The sequence below is a fragment of the Thamnophis elegans genome, chromosome 13 (genome assembly GCF_009769535.1).
Source record: "Thamnophis elegans isolate rThaEle1 chromosome 13, rThaEle1.pri, whole genome shotgun sequence".
NCBI lineage: Eukaryota > Metazoa > Chordata > Lepidosauria > Squamata > Colubridae > Thamnophis > Thamnophis elegans.
Window position 1 is genome coordinate 15,266,541 of NC_045553.1, and position 24,751 is coordinate 15,291,291.

A 24,751-nucleotide genomic window follows, 5' to 3' on the forward strand; every position below is an offset into this window, starting at 1 on the left:
ACCAGGGGACTGAGGGAAATGTGAATATCCTGCCTCTCGTTGCTACAGCTTCCCAACCTGCAATTCAATTCAGTTATTCTGTAACTCTGAATCAGTGCAAGATAAAAATGTTGTTTTTAAAATGTTGTGGCTTGCACTGAACACCTATGTAAGAAAAATTAAGTGTCTGAAATTTTAGAGGGTCTCCTGCTTGAACAGGGGGTTGGACTAAAAGACCTAACACTTACAGATAACAGAGTTGGAAGGGACTTTAGAGGTCATCTAGTCCAACCCCCTGCCTAAGCAGGGGACCCTACATCATTTAAGACAGATGGCAGTACAGTCTCTTGAAAGCTTCCAGTGATGAAGCTCCCACAACTTCCGAAGGCAACTTCTGTTCCATTGGTTGATTGTTCTCAGTGTCAGAAAACTTCTCCTTATTTTCAGGTTGAATCTCTCTTTGTTCAGTTTCTATCCATTATTCCTTGTTTGGCCTTCAGGTGCCTTGGAAAATAGCCTGACCCCCCTCGTCTCTGTGGCAGCCCCTCAAACATTGGAAGGCTGCTATCCTGTCTCCCCTGGTCCTTCTCTTCACTAGACTAGCCATGTCCAGTTCATGGAACCGTTCTTTATATGTACACTCTATAAAGCCTTAGTAAGACCACACCTAGAATACTGCATCCAGTTTTGGTCACCACACTATAAAAAAGATGTTGAGACTCTAAAAAAAAGAGAAGAGCAACAAGGATGATGAGGGAACTGGAGGCTCAAACATACGAAGAACGGTTGCAGGAACTGGGCCTGGCTAGTCTAGTGAAGAGAAGGTCCAGGGGAAACAGGAGAGCAGCCTTCCAATATTTGAGGGGCTGCCCCAGAGAGGAGGGGGTCAAGCTATTCTCCCAAGTACCTAAAGGCCAGACAAGGATGAATGGAAAACAGAAAATGAACAAGGAGAGATTCAACCTGGAAATAAGGAGAAATTTCCTGACAGTGAGAACCAACAACTGATGGAACAGAAGTTGCCTTCGGAAGTTGTGGGAGTTTCATCTCTGGAGTCTTTCAAGAAGAGACTGGACTGCCATCTGTCAGAAATGGTGTAGGGTCTCCTGCTTAGATGTGGGGGTTGGACTAGATGACCTACAAGGTCCTTCCAATTCTGTTAATCTGTTAATCCCACCACTTTCGTTCCCAAAAGAGTCAAAAGAGGAGATTGACCATGGAAAGTACATCTTAATGAATGTGATGGAAATGAAGAAAAAAAAAGTTCAGGTGCAGAGGAATGCAAAAGAGTACACTCAATTAAGTCAGTTCCGCTTCTTCTGCAACACAGCAGAAATCCCACATTTGCATTGTATTTGCAGTCTCTTACAATGGAGATTGGCTAATCATTCCTACTCCCCTCTTAAAAGGGTCAAACTCCAGGTTTCCTCCTGAAGATGTGCTCTTGGGTTTTATCCCCGCCTTAAGAATTTCCTAGAGAGATTAGTTAGAGGGCCATAATGACTACGTTATGCAGAGTTTCCTGATTCAGAGGCAAACAGAGACTGTATAATTATCTTTTTAATGGGATGAAGAGAAGATGCTACAATGCTAATGATTTGCTTAATGGCTAAAGGTTTATTGTGATGACGACCATTCAGATGTTTATGGAGCTGCAGAATATGCACGGGTGCCTTAGAGGATACGAGGAAGAAATATAAAATGTGATACATGGACACATCACATTGAATATTGATTCTGATTTTGGGCACAAAATACGAATACAGTGAAACAAACGAGCAAGTAAAGGCAACCAGGAAGATCGTGGGCTTGTGGAACTTAACCTCCAAAGGAACTGGATATGTTTAGCTCTGAGAAAATACGACCAGGTTTAGGGCAATCCTCATCAACTACTTTATATATTGTCACACCTATGATCATAACTCTTCTCTATCATCCCAGTTTACCACATGTAGAATAATGGACTTTAATGTACGAGAAAGCGATTCTGGTTGAATATTAGGAAAAATTTCCTGATAGCTTTGACAATGATTGGCAAAAGGGGTTGAGTTCCACTGAATGTGATTGAGCAGATGGAGGTGGCAATTCACCATGGCCAACTCACCACGGAACAATTCACCACAGGACAACTCACTACAGGACAATTTAACAATTCAATTTAATTATCATTAAATAATTAAATACAAAAATATTTTAATTTTTGCAATTCACATTTCATTCTGTCACTCCTTTTTCATCCTTTCCTTAGTGATTCTATTCCACCATTGCTTTGAAATTAGTGTAACTCTTGTCCTGCAGCAAGTTGGCCATGATGAGTTGGCCATGGTGAGTTGGCCTTGGTGAGTTAGCCTTGGTGAGTTGTCCTGTGGTGAGTTGTCCTGTAGTGAGTTGACCATGGTGAGTTGGCCTTGGTGAGTTGTCCTGTGGCAAGTTGGCCATGGTGAGTTGGCCATGGTGAGTTGGCCATGGTGAGTTGTCCTGTGGCAAGTTGGCCATGGCGAGTTGGCCATGGTGAGTTGGCTTTGGTGAGTTGGCCATGGTGAGTTGTCCTGTGGCAAGTTGGCATGATGAGTTGGCCTTCGTGAATTGGCCTTGGTGAGTTGGCCATGGTGAGTTGGCCATGATGAGTTGGCCATGGTGAGTTGTCCTGTGGCAAGTTGGTCATGGCGAGTTGGCCATGGCAAGTTGGCCATGGCAAGTTGGCCCTGGTGAGTTGGCCTTGGTGAGTTGGCCTTGGTGAGTTGTCCTGTGGCAAGTTGGCCTTGGTGAGTTGTCCTGTGGCAAGTTGGCCCTGGTGAGTTGGCCTTGATGAGTTGGCCATGCAAAGTTGGCCTTGATGAGTTGGCCATGCAAAGTTGGCCATGGGTATTGTTATTAAACCCTGAGCAGGAACTGAATAAAAGCTTTCCAGGAAGGGTTGAGATTTGATCGAATAGAAAATTGGATTAAATGACATTTATGGCCCTTCACATTCTAGGATTCCACACTTTTCAACTTAAGATGCCACCTGCTCCTCTTTCCGTCTTTACAATCCAGCTAAGCTGGCAACTGAAATTTACTTTAATCCGTGTGATTAAAGGAAAGCATTGAGACATTTTGCTGCCTGAGGTAGAAAAACATAATGGTGTAATTTTATTCTCCAGCACAATACTGCTACTTTCCAGGATCAGTCATTTGAAAGAACCGGCTGCCTGCTTTTAGGAACATCTGACCTTCTCCCCTAGGTCTGGAGACTCCTTTTGCGGGTCTTAGGTGACATTGTGGGCCACACAGAGCTCTTCCACCAAAAGGCAAAATCAACTTTGGCAACGTTAAGATACATGGACTTCGACTCTCAGAATTCATGCTGGATGGGGAATTGTGTTAGTTGAAGTCCCCATATTTGCCAAGATCGAGACACACAGATTCACGCCATCTGAAGTAATAATTTCCTCTGTTTAATGACTTGGTCAACCCTGTGGTATTCTGAAATGGAGCTTAGTTATGTAGCATGAGGCTGTACATTCTGCAATATTTACTTTTTTGGTAGACTCATCCCATGAATCCAAGCTCTGCAAGGTAAATAGGAAACCTTCATTTTGTTTGCAAATAATAATATTAAAGATTCTAAGTATCAGCAAGAATGAGTCCTTATATTTAAAGAGCACCTGTCATTTCAAATCCATCATGGCAGCACCTGTTAGCGGGCATCCACTCACCTGCTGCCTGCCACATCCCTCACCTTGTTGTGTCCCTGCCGCATCACCAACTGACCCATGAGGAGGAGTCCCTGCGGGACAGAGATGACAGTTGCTCTTTAAAAATTATGACTGAAATCAAGTTTTTAAATAAGCCTTTTTACTAGTGATTTAAATCTACTTGATTTAAATCAAATCCACCCTGTATCCTGCCTTCATAAGGATCCCTGTCAATCACCAAATGATATGCAAGGAGGCATGTTCAACTATCCGAAAGATTTAAATTGGATAAAAAAGTTTGTACAGATGAAAGAACTACTTTTGCAACATATTTATATATCAATATAATACAATAATACAATACAATACAATACAATACAATCCAATACAATACAATACAATAGCAGAGGTGGAAGGGACCTTGGAGATCTTCTAGTCTAACCTCCTGCCTAGGCAGGAAACCCTATATCGTTCCAGACAAATGGCTATCCAACATCTTCTTAAAGACTTCCAGTGTTGGGGCATTCACAACTTCTGGAGGCAACTTCTGTTCCACTGATTAATTGTTCTAACTGTCAGGAAATTTCTCCTCAGTTCTAAGTTTGATTAGTTTCCACCCATTGCTTCTTGTTCTACCCCCTATTGGAGAATAGTTTGCCTCCCTCTTCTTTGTGGCAGCCCCTAAGATATTGGAAGACTGCTATCATGTCTCCTCTAGTCTTTCTTTCTATTAACCTAGACATACCCAATTTCTGCAACCGTTCTTCATATGTTTTAGTCTCCAGTCCCCTAATCCTCTTTGTTGCTCTTCTCTGCACTCTTTCTAGAGTCTCCACATCTTTTCTACATCGTGGTGACCAAAACTGAATGCCGTATTCCAAGTGTGGCCTTACCAAGGCATTATAAAGTGGTATTAACACATCATATGATCTTGATTCTTTCCCTCTGTTTATGCAGCCTAGAAGTGTGTTGGCTTTTTTGGCAGCTGCTGCCCCCTGCTGGCTCATATTTAAATGGTTGTCCACTAGGACTTCAAGATCCCTCTCACAGTTACTACTGTTGAGCAAGGTCGCACCTATACTGTACCTGTGCATTTCATTTTTGTTGCCTAAATGTAGAACCTTACTTTTTTCACCATTGAATTTCATTTTATTAGATAGTGCCCAATGTTCAAGTTTGTCAAGATCCTTCTGTATCTTCAGCCTATCTTCTGGAGTGTTGGCTATTCCTGCCAGCTTGGTGTCATCTACAAATTTGATGAGTTCCCCATTTATTCCCTCATCCAAATCATTGATGAAGATGTTGAAGGGTATTGGGCCTAAAACAGAGCCTTGGGGTACTCCACTGCATACTTCCCTCCATGAAGATGCAGTTCCATTGAGGACTACATGTTGAGTGCGGTTGGTCAGCCAGTTACGAATCCATCTGGTGAGGATGCTGTCTAACCCACATTCTTCTACTTTATCTAGTAGTAGGTTATGGTCTACCTTATCAAATGCCTTACTGAAGTCCAAGTAAACTATATTGACGGCATTCCTCTGGTCCACTTTGTCATATTATCAAAGAATGCAATAAGATTAGTCTGGCATGATCTTTTTTTGACAAACCCATGTTGGCTTTTGGCTATTACTTTGTTTGCTTCCAGGTGTTTGCTAATTCATTGCTTGATTATCTTTTCCAGAATCTTTCCTGGTATTGAGGTCAGGCTGATAGGTCTGTAGTTTCCTTGATCTGTTTTTTACCCTTTTTTGAAGATGGGAACCACATCAGCTCTTTTCCAGTCCTCTGGTAGTTCCGGGATCTCTGAAAGATATAGTTCAGTGGTTCTGAGATCTTGTCTGCCAGTTCCTTTAGAACCCTGGGGTGTAATCTATCCAGTCCTGGTAATTTGAACTCGTCTGGGGTAGACAGATGCTCACTTACCATTTTCTTCCCTATTTCAACTTGTGTTCCTAATCTGATTTTTGTGGTACTGTTTTTGATAGGTTGGACTGTTTTATCCCTTTGTGTAAAGAGAGATGCAAAACATGAGTTAAATAGTTCTGCTTTCTCCCTGTTGCTTGCCAATGAATACAATGATGAACATCTCATTGCTATGGTTTACAAATTATTTGTGATGAATGGAAAGGGTGAATATACAGTATGTTAAAGATTGAAAGATTAAATGGGCAAAACATCAATATAATATTATCCTTGACAAATGGGAAAATGTGGACAAATGGATTGAAATTTACATTAAATTATGATTCTAAAAAATTATAAAATGATGTATAATTGGTTTTAATACCTGAAAAATTGTCAAAAATATATATACTGGAAATGAAATCAATATGACAGTATCTTTTATTGTTTATAGTACACTTATAAAACTGCTAAGCAAAAGAGATTTGCGGCTCCAGAACCTTCTTAAAACTGATGCACATTAGAAATCAGAATTGTTTATTTTTGGTTTGATGGATAAACAGACTGGAAAAAAGCGAATATACAGTTCTTGGTTATATAAACAGAAGCACAGAATTAAAATCACATGAAGTATTTGTACCACTTTATAAAGCCACATGGAATACTGCATCCAGTTTCAGTCACCATACTACAAAAAAGATGTTGAGATTTTGGAAAAAGCTCAGAGAAGAGCAACTAAGATGATCAAAGGCCTGGAGACTAACACATATGAAGAATGGCTGCAGGATTTGGGTCTGCCTAATCTAAATAAAAGAAGAATTAGGTGGGACATGATAGCAGAATTCCAGTATTTGAGGAGGTCCCAAAGAAGAGGTCAAATTATTCACCAAGGCACCAGAGGCCAGGATAAGAAACAATGGATGGAAACTATTCAAGGAGAGAAGCAGCCTGGAATTAAGGAGAAACTTCCTAACAGTGAGGACAATTAACCAGTGGAACAGTTTGCGTTTGCCTTCAGAAGTTGTGGGTGTTTCATCACTGAAGATTTTTAAGAATAGGCTGGATAGGGTCTCCTGCTTCAGCAGGGGTTTGGATTAGAAGACCTCCAAAATTCCTTCCAGCTCTGACTGATTGGAAGAAAATATGGGATTTCTTATATATGACAAGTTCTGCAAGGTATCCTATATGCACAAAGGTGGAAGGATGTGTGAATTCTCACAATGGAAGAATGGATTGTGGAGTTAATGGAACTGGTTGAAACGGGAAATTTGACTGCTTTGATTAAGATCACAATTTGACTGCTTTTTTTTTCAACAAGGATGCTACTTTTGGATTTTTCGCTTGATAAAGATAAAAAGGAAGTTTTGACTTTCGGATTTGATGACTAGATATGTTCTGATTATAGAAAAACTGTTTATTGTTGCAATTTAAAAGATATACTTTTGATTCTACGTCATTTTATGTTTTTATATATTGGATATTATGTGTATTCCTGGAGTTGTAAGTATGATTCATTTATGGGTTACTTGTTTTATTTAGACTAAGAAATCATGATATTATGCATTTTTATTTTTTTACTGTTTGATTTATATCTATCATTATATGTAATGTTTTAGTCTTGTATTTGTCTTTGCTTAAACTAAAATAAGTGCATCCTTACAATTTTATCCCTATTGAAGGGAGTTGGAAGTACCTCACACTATCCCAGGACGTACATTTATCAAGAACATAACATGTGATTACTACTAATTGTAAAATGTGCTTTTAATGACCATTTTATTTATAAACGGTCACTAAACAAGGTATCTGCTAAAAGAGGAGTGGCTGCAGAGGTGGGATTCCTACCGGTTCAGACTGGTTCGGTCAAGTAGGTAGTAACTTGGCCTGCCACGCCCCTGAACTGATTTTATTGTCGTTGGCGCCATCTTGATTTCCATTTCTGCATGCGCAGAACAATATTCATTGCAAAAATGTAATCTTTTTCCTATTCTAAGGTGCACATGACCAGACCATTTTTAGGTGCAAATGCGCATGTGTGCAGAGCATTTTTTGCACGCCAAACCAGCAGGAATGCCAATAGCAACCCACCCCTGAGCAGCTGTAGTAGGAGACAATTAACAGCATGACTCCATACCTTTCCATTGGGAATCTCAGGTATTCCAAGCAAGAATGGAAGCATTCAAACAACTTGGACAACTTTGCATTATAGACTTAATTAATGTAGGAGAAGGACTGTCAGAAACTGGGGTTGAGATTAAAAGAGCAATCAGCCTAGGATCCTTACATAGCCACAAGTGAACTCAAGTCACAACCTCCCTTGAACTTTGTTGATTGTTATCTAACTCCAGGCAGGTACTAATGCTTAGCTGAGAATATTCTTGCGCATAGCCACCTGCTGCAATGAGAAATAGAAGAATCCTTGGCCTCACCCTAGTGAAAGCTGTGCTTGAGAAATTCTCTGAAAACCCTCCTCTCCCACTCAAGTCTTATTAAAAGCAAATTCTCTGCTGTCAAAGAGAATGAAAAAAAAATGGTACAGAGAAAATGTAGGTCTCTTCCATAGCATTAATATTTGCTGAATTGATTTTACAAATCTACGTCTTCCATTTCCACCTGCCTTACTGTATACAGCAGGTGTTCCCATTCTCTTAGCACATGATCTTCAAACAAGGCTCCAGCCATACAACCTTTGATCCTCAGCTCCACCTTATGGATGGGTCTTGTTCTGACCCAGCTCCCCAAACACAACCAACCTTCTGAAGTTAACTCAAAGATTCCTTTATTAGGAATCCCAGCAACCCTGGCAAAAAGTTTCTCTCTCACTGCATGCTAACCAGTCCATCCATCCAGGAGATGAATAGTTGTGTGCCACATCTATTCATCTCTGCCCCCTGCCTTTAATCCCCAGAACTAGGGTGGGGTGGCTCTTCTAACCCAAGGACTGGCCCATAGATTTCCACTGCTCTCCTCTCCTCTGCCTTCTGCGCATCTGTGCATCAGGCCCTGGACGCAACTGTTCCTCCTCTTCCTCATCAGCCACCTCCAGACCTGCAGGCTGTTGACTCTCCATCCGAGGGGTGATGGACAGCCCAGGCTCTGCCTCAGTCTCTCTCTTTCTCTCTGCCAGCTCCATTCCCTCTTCCCCTTCGGACCTCCCAGGTTGCCTTGATGCTGACCCTAATTCCCACACCTCCTTCTCCTCTGAATCAGCTGCTGGATTGGCCAGCATTCAATAGGCCACAACAGGTCCTTGAGCAAATGGGACCCTCATGGTACAAAAAAGGTAAATCTTCATATCCAGAACAGTCATTAGAATAGGAAGCCAAGAAACTGCATGCTGGAGCCAAATTCTAAGACATTGTGTTTCCCTTTGCTATTCGGTACTGCATGGCAAACCACTTTCCAAACTTTAGGAAATTAAGGAAGTTAAACACATGGGAAGTAGTGCATTTCGCACCACTGCTGTGCTCCTCACTGCCGTCTCCCCTTAATACAGGTATCCTCAACTTACCACAGTTCGCTTAATTCAAAGTTTACAACCACCTTGAAAAAAGTGACTTATGGCTATTTTTCACACTTATGACCGTTGCATCTTGAAGACCTCCAAGGTCCCTTCCCAGCTCATTCTACTTTATCTCGGTCCTCTTATCATCTTTGTTGCTCTTTTCTGCACGCTTTCTATGGCTAAACGTTATGCCACGAATAAATCTCTAGATGGATTGATTTAGGGAACATTGAACAATTGCTTTGGTTACAGAATTAACCCATAACCTTCAAATCACAATGAAAGAAATGAACTGATAAGTCTAAAGACTGATTTTAGTTCACTTCTCCATAATATGCTATCCATCAAGTCCTCCCAAATAATAAATATTATTTGCTCAGGGGCTATCAAAAGCTGTCAAAACTCAGATTCCAAAATTAAATGCACAGATAAGGCTAAGTAAAAGCCCCAACCTTTGAGGAGTTGAGGAGGTAGCCGAATCTGGGTGTCAAAAATATCAATCTCTTGGAAACATTTTGGAAGGAGGACATTTCATTTTCTGTGCTCAATGGTGAGCAAGTCGACTCCAAGGATTTAAAGACCACTAGCTGGTAAGATAAGTTGGCATCACAGTTGCCTCTTGCAAAACTCCATTAATTATTATTAATAATAATAATTTATTAATCTATTATTATTGTTATTTATTTTATTCATTAAACATGAAGTGCAGCCAACTGAACATTTAAACATGTGTCACAAATACCATTGACTGGTACTAATTGTTGATACAGGTTGCTGCCAGCATCCTAGGTATCAACCAAGTATTTTCTTAAAATATACGATGTTCTGAGTAGCGCAGGTTTTTGCAGTTCTGCTGGTGTTATTGCAGGAAGCTGCAATTTCTTGATGTGTTTTGCAAAATTCTTGGACATGGTACCAAGTGCCCTGATGACAATGGGTATCACTCTTACATGTTTCATCCATAGCCGGGTAGCTTCGATGGCCAGGTTGCATTATTTCATAATTTTTTCCAGTTCTTTTTCTTTTGGTACAGCGATATCACTAAACTATACACTTCGGCCCTTGGCAACTGTGATATTTGGTATGTTGTGTTCCAAATGATGATCCATCGGTATTCGAAAGTCCCACAGGATCTTCACCGTCTCATTCTTGGTAACTTTTTCCACTTTATGTTCCCATGGCTTTTTGGATACTGGTAGGACGTATTTCTTCGCTTTCATGGCATTAGTTTGTAATGTTGTTGCTGTTGTTGTCATCATCATTGTCATCATTATCCTTCTATTATCCTATCCTTCTCATCTTTCCTATTACCTGTTTCCTTAGCTTCTTATGACTATAACTTTGTTGTTTGCAACCCATGATTTATGTTGATTGCTTTTATTTAGTATCCTATTATGATTCATGTTGATTACTTATTTAGTATCCTATGACGATAACTGAAGGTTGTATCTTGTAATTTATGATTACTGTATTTTATGATTATGATCAGGATTGGTCACTTGTTGCTTGTACCTCCACTGAGAGAGTTTACGCACCAGAGACAAATTCCTTGTGTGTCCCATCACACTTGGCCAATAAAGAATTCTAATTTATTCTGTAATTTCCAGGGTAAACTATGGCAGTTTGAACTCATGTGAAAGGGCCCATCTATTTTGTGTACAATGCCTGCATTTAAAAGATTTATTCTAATAATTTCAGCCCAGGTGTGATGGAAGAATGAGTGGATTTACTCTGAAGTTATCCATCTGCCTTAGGCATGAAAGCAGCTGGGTGTCTTTGGGTCAGTCACTAGTCAGCCCACTGAACCTCACAAGGTTGTTGTGTTCAGGAGGTAAGAGGGGGAAAGAGTACGTGTAGTCCTTGACTTACAACAGTTCATTTAGTGATGATTCGAAGTTACAATGGCACTGGAAAAAGTGACTTATGACCATTTTTTGTACTTACGACCACTACAGCATCCCCATGGTCACATAATTTGCATTCGGACACTTGATGATTGGTTCATATTTATGACCACTGCTGTGTCCAAGGGTCACATGATCCCCCTTTTATGACCTCCTGAAAAGCAAAGTCCACGGGGAAGCCAGATTCACTTAACAACCATGTTACTAATTTAACAACTCCTGTGATTCACTTAACAAATGTGGCCAGAAAAATCTTAAAATGGGGCAAAACTCAGTTAACAAGTTTCTCACTGAACAACCAAAATTCTGGGCTAAATTATGGTCATACGTCTAGGACTACCTGTATTACATATGTGTCAACTCGCAAAGAATCCCTGGCCTGGTCTTGAGTTGCCATAGGCAAGATGTGGGGGGACTGACGGAGCAGCATGGCAGCTACAACCAAAAGCACATTCCATGCATATCTTTATCAAGGCTGTCTCCCAGGTAACCTTCAACAGGTGGATAGGAAACAGGTGGAAAATGCTCCATTGGAGAATGTGATTTATGACACATTCATAAATCATGAATCATGGGGGGAGGGGGGAACAGGGTCATAACTGGGCCATAAATTACGAGGGGTCAGAGCTGTGCATGTTGCTCCTAATAAATAACTAGATTTCTTTTGAAGCTTGAGGCTCATGATTTAATTAGGGCATCCATCGGAACCCTGACAGAGTTCACCACCTTAAGTTGCTTCTACAAATAATAAAAATGGGACTTAAAAAAAATTGAGTCATTTATTTGCAACTTATAACAAAAATGTTGATTTAGTCACCAAACTGGGTTTGCACAACAATCTAACAAAAAAAAAACCCACACAGCACGGCTTTGGGCGATATGTGAATCCAGTCAATTGTGATTTATCCAACAAACCAAAAGCAAAGTTCAGACTTGCTGAGATATCCAAAGGGCAAACATAGCTAGGCAGAGCAATGCATTATTTTCAATTATGGTACATCCTTAAAAGTTGTAAGACAAATGAGTGTACAACTTGAAACAATCTTCACCTCCTTAGTCTGACAAATTGTCCCACTCTAATCACAATTGTAGGCAACCCTCTTTAAACTTATCTTGTATCCAGTAAGAACCCAAAAATGGAACCCAAAATATACATAGCAAGCGGCATTCTTTAGTCCTGGACTAAATCTGAAAAAAAGCAGGATCCAAACTGGTTAGAATTTCAGTAAAAAGACTCAAAGTTGTAGGGCAGTTCTGGAAAAAGAGGCACCGAGATAACGTTTAATCTCCATGTTTTTAGGGTGGGCCTCTATTAGTTATATTATTACAAAAAGTCGGCAAAGGCTCCACATCTGGTTAACTGCTTTCACATCTGCCTCTTGGAAGCTCTTTGGCCAGATGTGAGGTTGTGCGAGAACCTGGAATTAAGGAGAAACTTCCCGAAAGTGAGAACAATTAATGCTGTCAGAAGCTGAGGGTGCTCCATCACCAGAGGTTTTTTAGAAGAGATTGGACAGCCACCTGTCTGAAATGATGTAGGGCAGTGGTAAAAACCATTTTTTTACTATTGGTTCTGTGGACGTGGCTTGGTGGGCATGGCACGGAAAGGCTACTGTAAAATCTCCATTCAGAGGTGACATTTGCTGGTTCTCCTAACTACTCAAAATTTCCACTAGTTTATTTAGTTTATTTGTCTTGTATGCCCCCCGCTCCCGAAGGACTCCGGGCGGCTCACAATAGACAAGGGAGGGGGAGATAACTAGACAAAGACAACACTTAAAAAAACGCAACATTCACAGTTTCCGTGGGGCTGGATGTTTCACAAGCCCCCCGGCCTGCTGGAGCAGCCAGGACTTGGTGGCTTTGCGGAAGGCCGGGAGGGTAGTAAGGGTCCGGATCTCCACGGGGAGGTCATTCCAGAGGGCTGGAGCTGCAACAGAGAAGGCTCTCCCCCGGGGAGTCGCCAGCCGACATTGGCTGGCAGATGGAATCCGGAGGAGACCTAACCTGTGAGATCTAATCGGTCTATGGGAGGTAATCGGCAGGAGGTGGTCTCTCAGGTACCCAGGTCCAATGCCATGTAGGGCTTTATAGGTAATGACCAGCACCTTGAAGCGGGTCCGGAGACTAATGGGTAGCCAGTGCAGCTCACGGAGGATAGGTGTAACGTGGGTGTAACTGGGTGCACCCACAATCGCTCGCGTGGCTGCATTCTGGACTAACTGAAGTCTTCGAACACTCTTCAAGGGCAGCCCCACTACCGGTTCTCCAGAACCTGTCAGAACCTTCTTGGTTCCACCTCTGGTATAGGGTCTCCTGCTTGAGCAGGGGGTTGGACTAGAAGACCCCCAAGGTCTCTTCCAACTCCATTATTCAGTGGAATGGCTTGCCTCCAGAACTTCTGGGTGCTTCACCACTGGAGGTCTGTAGAGATTCTCCGTCCTCCAAGTCATGGTTGTCCCAAAAGTGTTTTTTCAGGAGGCAACTGGACTTTTTTGTTTTTTGTTTTTTGTTTTCTTTTGAAGACTTTTTGCTTCTCATCCAAAAAGCTTCTTCAGCTTTGATTGGATGGAGGGGAATGGAAGGATTTATACTCCTTTCAGACAGCTGGTCATTTGCATCCTTTTAGAGAGTTGTTGAGGCCACTTGGAGGTTTGTCTGTGTCCTCAGGGTCAGCTGAGTGGTGCAAATGCTTTCTGTAGTCTGCATTTTTCCCCACTGGTAATCTGAGGAAATTCAACACTGGAGGTTGTTTTTTAAAAGAAACTGGACCACTATTTGTCTAAAATGGTATACGGTCTCCTGCTTGAGCAGGGAGGGGGTTGGACAAGAAGACCTCCAAGGTCCCTTCCAGCTCTATTCTGATTGATTGATTGATACTTTGAGAAGTAAAAGCTGTGGGGGCACATGGGAAAGGCAGCCTTCTGTTTCCCTCCTCCTTGCAAGAAATCCCCCCTCTCCCCAGGAACCACACATAAAGGACACAGTGGCCAATTTAACTTTTACCTTTCTCATCTGAAACAGGAATGGAGAAAGGATTCTTTTAAAGCTCTCTGCACTTGATGGCAATTACACAGCATAAAAGAAAAGGGCACTCAATTTATACCAGGAAAATAAGATCCTGTGGCCTGTTAAATTAAGCTGATGTAATTTTGCTTATTGAAGAATAATCCATTCTTATGTTTTTTTACTAATGCACAAGACTGTAGAATAGGTTATTCAATCAAGGGGGGGGAGTATGTGCGATTACGCGTGGCTAATAGACAAATTCAGTTCTTTTTTAATTTCTAAAAGAAAAATATTGTTCACCCATAAATATTCTCTCCTACTGTAAGGACTAAACCTGCGTTCATCAACAGATAACAAATTTAAGATGTATGAACTTCAACTCCCAGAGAATTCATGCTGCCTGGGGAATTCTAGGAGTTGAAATCCACACTTTACTTAAAGTTGCTAAAGTTTTGAGAAGCCCTCTAATATAGGGGGGTCAAACTCAATTTCGTTGAGGGCCACATCAGGGTTGTGTTTGAGCTTGGGGGGCTGGGGTAGGCATGGCCAGCTTGACCTCACTCATGTCAGGAGGGGCACCTGTGGTGGCTGCTAAGGCAGGTTTTCCTTCAGACTCTCCCTCACTCCCATTATAATCTCCTTCCTTCCTTCCTTCTGCCCTCCCTCCCTTTCCTTCTTTTTCCTTCTCTCTTCCTTCTCCTTTCTTCTTCCTCCCCCTCTTTCCTTCTTTTTCCTTCCTTGCTCTCTTCCTATCTTCCCTTCTTTTATTTTCTCTTTCCTCTTCCCCTTCTTCTTTTCCTGTCCCTTCTTGCATGCTCAAATGCAAAAGGGGAATTTTTTTCTCCTTTTGTTTTGCCTTCAGTTTCTTTTGATAGCCCTCTGCCAACGAAAACATGTGCCACCCCCTTGAGCTCTGTTTTCACTGGCAGAGTCCTTCGCTGTTTCCAGGGTGGCCCCGTGGGCCAGTTCTAAGCACTCCGTGGGCCAGATCCAGCTCGCAGGGCCCTGAGTTTGACACCCTTGATCTAGTAGATCTTAGTTCTTGGTGCACCATTTGTCACTGTGAAATGAAAACTGAGATTCTTCACTGCCTTCTCCGCTTTCATATTAGCAGCCTCTGGAGCAGAGGCAGAAACATTGTTGGAGCCCACTGTGAAATCAAAGCTGCTGCCCTTTTTTTTCAGATGTGGTGTCTAAAAAGAGGCAGGGGTGATGCCTTTTGGTTTTTGACTCCCCTCTGCCATTTCTCCAGCCCACCTCCCACCCAGCACGGTGTTCCTCCGGCTTCAAAGCTCACTGGGATCAGCCAATGGAGGCTCTTCTGCACACCTGGTCAGGTAACGGGACTGGGAGGTGGGTGCGTGAGCACCTGGTCTAAGCTCTGCATCTCCTGGCTGGAAGATCTCGTGTTCTGCCTAGGGATTTTTCATCATGCCCTAGAAACCTGCACAACAATTGGATTATCCCTTCTACGGATTCTCCTCCCCCTCCTTTGTGCGGGTTTTAAAGACTGATTAGACATTTCTATTATAATAATAACATTGAGCAACTTTCTGTGGCCCCGCATGCTGTTGTTTTTTAATATATATTATGGAGATTAATACATTCCTTTGCTGAAATGATTGTCTGGGTAGTTTATAGCGAATTTCGTACTCTCACATTCATAGACACACACGGGAGCCTTATATTTCTTTTGGATAGATAAAGGGATGCCCAGATATTTTCCCTTGCTTCTGTCCCAGGTGAGTGTTTTTAGAGGGAGGGAAGCAAAGGGTCAGGGAGGGTAGAAGGGAGGAAGGGAGGAAGGAAGGAAGGAAGGAAGGAGGGAAGGAAGGAAAGAAAGAAAGAAAGAAAGAAAGAAAGAAGAGGGACAGGGAGGAGGGAAAGAAGGGAGAGAGGGAGGGAAGGAGGAACCAAGGAAGGGAGAGAAGAAAGAAAGAAAGAAAAAGGACAGGGAGGAGGGAAGAAGGAAGGGAGGGAGGGAGAGAGGAAGGAAGGATAGAAAGAAAGGAAGAAAAAGGACAGGAGGGAGGGAGGAAGGAAGGGAGGGAAGGATGGAGAGAGAGAGGAAGAAAGGAAAGAAGGAATGATAGAAGGAAGGAAAGAAAAGGAACAGGAAGCGACGGAGGGAGGGAGGGTGGACCTGATGTCTTTGACACTCTCCCCCATGAGATGCAACACACAATCTTTGGCAGGCCTCTGGTCCTTTCACCAGCTAACAGAGGGTGGCAGAATACACAGCCACACAATTTTCTGTTCCCAAGAGAACTTTTTCTGAGGGCTTTAAGGCAAGCAAATCATCAGCAGCCAGAAAGAATGAATCAAGCGATCCCAGGATTCTAAGCCTTTGGGGCCCAATATTCTCCCTGCTCTCGTTTAATTAGATTTTGTTTCTCACATAGTCCTAAAGATTTCCCATTAATTGACCAGTTAATTTAGCCGGGAAACCGCCTCCTGAAAGAGGCAAAATCTATCTCAAGTGTTTGAAGGCACCCTGAGATATTTCCCCTGCAAGCAAACGAGGAGGTGTTTGGTTTCACTGCTGCATTGAAGTCATATCCATAACCATCAACCACGCTGGAGAGGGAGGGAGGAGAGAGGGGGGGAAGAGAATGTGTGTGTCAGAGAGAGAGGGAGAGAGAGGGAGAGAATGTGTGTGAGAGAGAAAATATATGTGTGTGTGTGTGTGAGAGAGAGAGAGAGAGAATGTGAGAGAAAATGAGAGAAAGAGAAGGAGGGAGAGAAAGGGTGGGAGGGAGGGAGAGAGGGGGGGAGGGAGAGATAGAATGAGAATGAGAGAGAGAATGTGTGAGAGTGAGAGAAGGGGAGGGAGAGGGAATGAGAAAGAGAATGTGTGTGTGTGAGAGAGAAAATGTGTGAAAGAGAAAATGTGTGTGAAAGATTGTGTGTGTGTGTGAGAGAGAGAGAGAGAGTGACAGAGAGAGAATGATAGAGACTGTGTGAGAGAATGAGAGATGGGGGAAGGAGGGAAAGGGAGTGAGGGAGGAAGAGAGAGAGGGAATGTGTGAGAGAGAAGGGAGGGGGAGGGAGAGAGAGAATGTCTCATATTCTCCCTGTAAAGCAGCCTGTGGGAGAGTGAGAGAAACAGCCAATGATACCCATTAAGATACACAGAATCTCCCCAACCTAATAGGATGTGTGTGTGTGTTGGGGGGGGGGACTATAAATCCAGGTGGGGATCTCATTCAACCCCCCCCCCCCCGCCAGTCTTAGGAAAATTCTCTGTCTGGAGGACTGTTGTACATATCCCCCCACTTCCTGGTTCCCTGAAAAAATTACCACTAGGTGGTACCCTTGGAATGGCACTTTCAGTTTCCCCTCCACCACCACCCACCACCCCAAAAGGACCCCCCCCCATCAGCCACCCAGCCTGTCCACCTGGCCCAGCAAGGGCTCCCCGACCCAAGGATGCTCACTAAATCCCCCCCCCCACACTTGGAAGAGCTCTGGCTGCCTTCCCCCCACTTCCCCCCCCCCCAGCGGCTCTCCTCCAAGACCCCCGCAGCAGCCTTCGCAGCTGATTTCACCCAGGGCGCCATTAAAAAAATAAAATAAAAATAAAATAAAAATAAAAGTGGAACGAAAGCAATTTCCAGCCGACACAATCTGCGTTCACTTTCCATGAAATCTCTTCTCCCCGCCCCCTCCCCCGCCATTAATCCAGTTGAGCACCATTGGCTAATAGGGCATATTTTACACGAAGCTGAGAAAAGTAACAGCGTGAAGGAGGAGGAGGAGGAGGAGACGGTGGAAGATCCACCTGGGTCGCCTCTGGACGCCTCCACCTTTTCCTCCCCAAACTCCACCCCACTTTTCGGGGCCATCAAATCCCCCCCACCCACCCCCAAGCCACCCCTCTTTTCGAATGCGTAAAAGCTGCGCTCCAAACGGCTGGAAGACACACAAGCACACAAACCTCCGCCGGCCGCTTTGATGTCAAGAAAGCCTCTAACCACAGGGAGATCCTAGAGGTCAATCCCCACCGCCGCAATTCATAATACAAGGTGCGACCGAGCAAGCCGATCCTTCAACAGGGAAAGGGGAAAAATAGCTCGCTCTCCTCTAATCGTAAAGCACTTTCGCTTTTTTCCCCGTGACCCCAGCTGGGAACGTCAAATTGCCCTTTGGGGGAAAAAAGGGACTAGAAACTTCGGCCAACTCTTTGGGGTTTCCCAGGCCAGGCTCTTGGGTCCTCCTCTGCAGGGGAGATTGGGGAGGGGGCAACCCTGCTGTCGAAATGGGGAAGGGAAGCTCCTTCCTTGCCCCGCCGCAATCTCTTCTTGCGGGGTCGGGGTGGGTGGGTGGGGGATTGCTTCCCCAAAGCTGAACCAGCTTTGCCAAAACCTCCATTGAATGTCAGTCCGGCTGTCAGGAGAAAAAGGGGGAACTGATGTCAGGAGGAATCCCCCTCCCCCCAAAACACCGAGCCTTCCTCAGGGATCGCCGCTTGCCGGTGGCAAGAAGGGCTTCTCTCCCCCCACCCCGCCTCGCTCCACAGGAAAGGCCCAGGGGGAGTGAAGGGTGGCTGGCCAGGGGGAGGGGGAGAGGACAGCCCCCCCCCCCTCGCCCAGCATAGCAACATCTGTAGACACCTGCCGGAGCTGCAGAGCCCCCCCCCCTCCGAGGTCACTAGGAAGCTCTGGCGTAAGCCAACGGGGAGCCGGGGGGCTTTCAGGGAAGACCGAGGCCTGCCTCCGGAGCGCTCCCGAGGTAGAGACCCTGCGCGGCGGCAGAAAGAAGGGGGAGGTCCTGCCTAGAAATCTACCGCTGCGGCGCTTTTCGGGATGGAAAGAAGAGCCCCTCGACGCCTTTGCCTCCAGCCTGGGGGGGGGGGTCTGGGAGAAACGCCGCCCTCCCCAAACGCCCCCGCCTCTGGGTCTCCCCCGCCGCCGGGACGGTCTCCCCCCCTCCAAAGCAGGGCCGGAGTTCCGGGCTCCTTCACTCCCGAGCCCCCTTTCTGGGCAAAGCCGAAGAGGGCAGAAGTGACCCGTCCGTCGCCCTCCACCCCACCCCACCCTGCACCCGCTGCTCTTCCGCAACGCCTGGCTTCGCGCAGCAGCTTCCCTGCCTGGGAGCCGCTTCAGCCGCGCAACTCTGCGCCCAAGCGCAGCGCATCCTCCCCTTCCTCGGCTGAGGAGGGGTCCGGGATCGGGCGGCCTCTCCCCCACTCCGCGGGCTGAGCCCACCGCGCGCGCCAAACTTGCCAGGCGGAACTTCTGCCGCGCCGAGCCCGGGGCTGCCTCCCTCCACCCTCCCTCCCTCCCGCCGCGTCCCGCGGGCGCCCTCTTGCCTACCTTTCGCGATGGCCCTCTTCATCTTAGGCGCTCGGGCAAGGCACGTCTCGGGGGGCAGCAATCCTTCCCCGGAGGGGCGCGGCGGCGGCGGGCAGGCGCCGCGGAGCCTCATGCGAACTTCCGAGCGGGCGCGGCCAGCCAGGGGCTGCCTCTGCCGGCGTCTCCGCGGAGGGCCGGCCGGCTCCTCTGGCGAGCGAGGCGCAGCAGTCCGGTGGCGGGAGCCAGCATTCAGGCGCGGGAGCGGGACGGCTCGGCCGAGCGGCTTCTTCGGTTCCCGGCGGCGGGGACACCGATTCGGGCCGCCTCCCGCGCGGCTCCCAGCCCCGGGCGACGCGCTCCGACCCCCGCACTCCCCGCCCTTGCCCTGCCCTGCCGCCGCGTCCGGAAGGCGGGGCGCCGGGTGCCTTGCTGGAGTGGAGGTGCGCCGCGCCGTGCCGAGCCTGGCCGAGCGAGCGAGCCCGAAAGGTGTAGGACGCCGGATGGGATCACGTGGTGGGAGGGAGACGGCTCGGCCTAGATCGGATTTACTGGCGGGGGGGGGAGGCAGGCAGGCAGGCAGGCAGGCGGAGGAGGAGGCGGGGAGGCGGGGCCGCCGCCGCCGCGCGCTCAGCCGAGGAAGCGCCCGGAGCAGCGGACGGGCAGTCGCAGGTCTCGCCCGGGGCGGAGCTGAGCTGAGCTGAGCCCGCGGCAGGTTGGCCGCTCGGGCGAGGGAAGGAGCAGAGTCCGCTGGGCGCCTCAGCCGCGGTTGACGGGGCTGCCTGGGAAGGGAGCGCGGCAGGGGCGAGGCGGCCTCAGGGGACTGTCCAAAGGGGCGACGCCCTGCCGGCAAGGAACGCGGGCCGCATGGAGGACGGGCTGCTGCTCTCACCGGACGGCTCTTCGCCGGCCGGCGCTCATTACCTGAGGGACGGAGCCCCCTCAAGGCCGGCGAGGAGAGGGCGAGGCGCCCCTCCTGATGGGGAGAGCCGCTCCCGAGACTCTGCAGAGAGCGCTCCGGGCGGCAGCTCTTGGCCCCGAGCCAAGAGCTGCCGCCCGGAGTCGGTGGGAGTCGGTGGGAGATTCCCCATGGCTTCTTCCCTCCCTCACCCCCGTCCTGGGCCTTATCCTGCGGGCGCTTCGTTCCCAGCCTGGCTGCAGCTCCTGAGGGAGGCGCTCCATGGTCGCTCCCGCGCGTGGCTCTGCCAGCTTCCCCTGCGCCTTCTCTCGCCCCCATCTCGGTGCGTCGAGGGGCCGCCGATCCTCCTGACGACTCTGGAGGCCCGACGAGCCCTGGACCCACCCGCGTATGGCGGGCTCGTCCTTCCCCATCAATACAGCGGGGCTGGCTGAAACCCCCCGTTATCGGCCTGGCCGTCCCAGCCGCGAAGGGAGTTTGAGCAGCTCCGGTGGACTTGATCGAATTGTACAAAAATATAAATTAGGCGAAACCTGGCTCAAAAACGGTAACTGTGAGAGGAATCTTGGAGTCCTGGTGGACCACCATTTAAACCAGAGCCAGCCTTGTGCTGCAGCTGCCAAAACAGCTAATGCACCCTTGGTTGTACAAACAGGTCAAGATCATGTTAAGTATTAATTCTGCTTTATAAAGCCTTAGGAAGGCCACACCTGGAATATTGCATCCAGTTTTGGTCACCACATTACAAAAAAGATGTTGAGACTTTGGAAAAAGTGCAGAGAAGAGCAACCAAGATGATTGTAAAACAAAATCCTGGAGACAACACATGCAGGAGTTGGGTTTGGTTAATCTAGAGCAGTTGTTTTCAACCTATGGGTTGGGACCACTTTGGGGGTCGAAAGACCCTTTCGCCTAAGACCATTGGAAAAAACATATTTTTGAAAAACATAAAATAATCTTATGGTTGGGGGTCACCACAACGTGAGAAACTGTATTAAAGGGTCACGGCATTAGGAAGGTTGAGACCCACTGATCTAGAGAAAAGAAGAACTAGGTGATATGATTCCACTATTTGAGGTGCTGCACTAAAGAAGGGGGGGGGGGTTTCAACTTATATTTTCCAAAACACCAAAAGGCAAAAGAAGAAAGAAAGGTGGAAACTAACCAAGGAGAGAAGCAACCTGAAATGAAGGAAAAACTTCCTAACACTGAGGACAATTAGCTAGTGGAACAGAAGTTGCCTTCAGAAGTTATGGGTGCTTCCACTGGAGGTTTTTATTATTTTTTTATTATTATTATTTATTTGTCTTGTATGCCGCCCACTCCTGAAGGACTCCGGGCGGCTCATAATAGACAAGGGAGGGGGAGATAACTAGACAAAGACAACACTTTAAAAAACGCAACATTCACAGTTTCCGTGGGGCTGGATGTTTCACAAGCCCCCCGGCCTTCTGGAGCAGCCAGGACTTGGTGGCTTTGCGGAAGGCTGAGAGGGTAGTAAGGGTCCGGATCTCCACGCGGAGGTCATTCCAGAGGGCTGGAGCTGCAACAGAGAAGGCTCTCCCCCGGGGAGTCGCCAGCCGACATTGGCTGGCAGATGGAATCCGGAGGAGACCTAACCTGTGAGATCTAATCGGTCTATGGGAGGTAATCGGCAGGAGGCGGTCTCTCAGGTACCCAGGTCCGATGCCATGTATGGCTTTATAGGTAGCGACCAGCACCTTGAAGCGGATCCGGAGACTAATGGGTAGCCAGTGCAGCTCGCGGAGGATAGGTGTGACGTGGGTGTACCTGGGTGCACCCACAATCGCTCACGCGGCTGCATTCTGGACTAACTGAAGTCTTCGGACACTCTTCAAGGGCAGCCCCATGTAGAGCGTGTTACAATAATCCAGTCTTGAGGTCACAAGGGCGTGAGTGACTGTCTGAAGGGCCTCCCGATCCAGGTAGAGTCGCAATTGGTGCACCAGGCGAACCTGGGCAAAGGTCCCCCTGGTCACAGCCGACAAATGGTGTTCTAAAGTCAGCTGGGGATCCAGGAGGACTCCCAAATTGCGAACCCTCTCTGAGGGGCGTATAATTTCACCCCCCAGCCTGAGAGATGGAATAATTGGCCAATCTTTGGGAGGGAACATCAGAAGCCACTCAGTCTTGTCTGGATTGAGTGCCAACTTGTTTGCAGGACCGAACCCTGCAGCACCCCGTAGTTGAGGGGCCTTGGAGTCGATCTCTGCCCTCCGACCAACACCGAATGCGACCTGTCTGAGAGGTAGGAGGAGAACCACCGGAGGATGGTGCCTCCCACTCCCACCTCTCGCAACCGTCGCAGAAGGATACCATGGTCGATGGTATCGAAGGCCGCTGAGATGTCAAGGAGCACAAGGATAGAGGGGTGACCCCTATCCCTGGCCCGCCAGAGATCATCGGTCAGCGCGACCAAAGCAGTTTCCATGCTGTAACCAGGTCTGAAACCCGACTGAAAGGAGTCTAGGCTTCATCCAAGGACCGTCGGAGTTGAGAGGCCACCACTTTCTCAACAACCTTCCCAACAAAGGGAAGGTTGGAGACTGGACGATAGTTGTTCAAAATGGCTGGGTCAAGAGACGGCTTCTTCAGGAGGGGTCTCACCACCGCATCCTTTAGGAGGGGCAGGAAGATTCTCTCCTGGAGAGAGGTGTTAACTATCATCCGGATCCAGCCGTGTGTCACCTCCCTGCTGGTCGAGACCAGCCAGGAGGGACACGGGTCCAGTATACAGGTGGAGGCACTCACCGCTCCCATGGCCTTGTCCACTTCCTCAGGAGAAGCAAGTTGAAACTCGATACATAAAGTATGCTCAAGACCTTCCCCCGGTACCTCGACTGGTACCGTGCAATTGGAGTCCAGCTCTGTCCGAATCCGAGCGACTTTATCCATTAAATACTGAACAAATTCCTCAGCTCTTCCTTGTAAAGGGTCATCCGCATCCCTCCCTTTCAAGAGGGAATGGGTTATTCTAAACAAGGCGGCTGGGCGCGATTCAGCGGATGCAATAAGGGCGGCAAAATGCGAACATTTCGCCGCCCGTATTGCCACGAGATAGGCTCTGATAACGGCTCTCATCAGTGCTCGGTCTGACTCAGATTTACTGGCCCTCCAGCGGCGCTCTAGGCATCTCTTGGCGCTTCATCTCCCGGAGTTCCTCGGTAAACCAAGGAGCCCTCCTGGATCCACTGCCTCGGAGAGGTCGCAAAGGTGCAATCCGGTTTAGAGCTCCCGCCGCCGCTGTATTCCAAGCAGCGACTAAGGACTCCACCGGATTGTGGACGATAGTGTCAGGTATTTCTCCAAGCGCCGTCTGAAATCCCATAGGGTCCATCAGGCGCCTGGGGTGGAACCACCTAATCGGTTCCCCCTCCCTACAGTGGGGGATTGGTTTTCGAAAGTCAAGCCTCAGTAGGAAGTGATCAGACCATGACAAGGGCAAGGTTTTAATGCCCTTCAACTCTAGATCACATCTCCACTGCTCTGAAAGAAATACGAGGTCAAGCGTGTGACCAGCTGAATGAGTCGAACCCCGAATTACTTGGGTCAAGTCCATGGCTGTCATGGAAGCCATGAACTCCTGCACCCCGTCCAAGCGTTCACCAAGTGTAGGCAGGTTGAAATCCCCCAGAATCATAAGCCTGGGGAACTCTACCGCCAACTCGGCTACTGACTCGAGGAGCGAGGGGAGGGCTGTTGCAACACTGTTGGGAGGTAGGTACCGCATATACTCGAGTATAGGTCGATCCGAATATAAGCCGAGGCACCTAATTTTACCACAAAAAACTGGAAAAGTTATTGACTCGAGTATAAGCCTAGGGTGGGAAATGCAGCAGCTACCGGTAAATTTCAAAAATAAAAATAGATACCAATAATGTTTTTGAATATTTATTTCAAAGAAAAACAGTAAACTAGCTCTGTAAGTGGAAAAGAGGGTCAATAAAAACAATATGGTATCAACAATAACTTTAAAAGTACAAAAACCTTAGCTCATTCAGCAACCAAGCTAAAACACAAGAGTTAAAATCCTTCAAAACTCATAGGCTTATAATATACATTCTACCAGTGTCCTGCCTGTGCCCATTGAATATACAACCTGCCCTGTGTCCATTAATTACAGCCTGCCATTGCCCATTGAATAACATATACAGCCTGCCTGTGCCCATTAAATATACAGTAGCCATTGTAAAAATTTGCTCTGGATAACAAATTATTATCACACAATACCGGTGTATTCAATGAAATACTTCACTCACCTCATGATTAAGGTGACCAGATTTTCAGATTGGTAAAGAGGGACACCTTTGACCGGGGGGGGGGGAGGGAGCTGGCCGCGGCGGTTACTGCCAGCCCACGGCCTTGCTAGGGACGTCTGGTCACCTTAATTATACACATCCTCTCTCTCTCTATTCACTATGTCACGGCACACTAGTGTGCCACGGCACAGTGGTTGAAAAACACTGGTCTAAGAGACAACATGCACTGCAACAGAAGGAGTGTTCCCATAAAGCTAAGGTTTTCAGGACCTACAATTTTACCAT

General features: G+C 46.9%; 1 protein-coding gene across 1 annotated transcript in view; it reads right to left on the minus strand.

Annotated features, from left to right (window-relative positions):
* RTN4R (reticulon 4 receptor) overlaps positions 1–19,620 on the minus strand; it is a 156,983-nt gene extending 137,363 nt beyond the window's left edge. The window contains exon 1 of the mRNA XM_032229748.1: positions 19,292–19,620. Coding sequence (XP_032085639.1) covers positions 19,292–19,403 — 112 coding nt within the window. The 5' untranslated portion in view covers positions 19,404–19,620. The remainder of the gene's footprint in view (positions 1–19,291) is intronic.
* Positions 19,621–24,751: the final 5,131 nt, after the last annotated feature.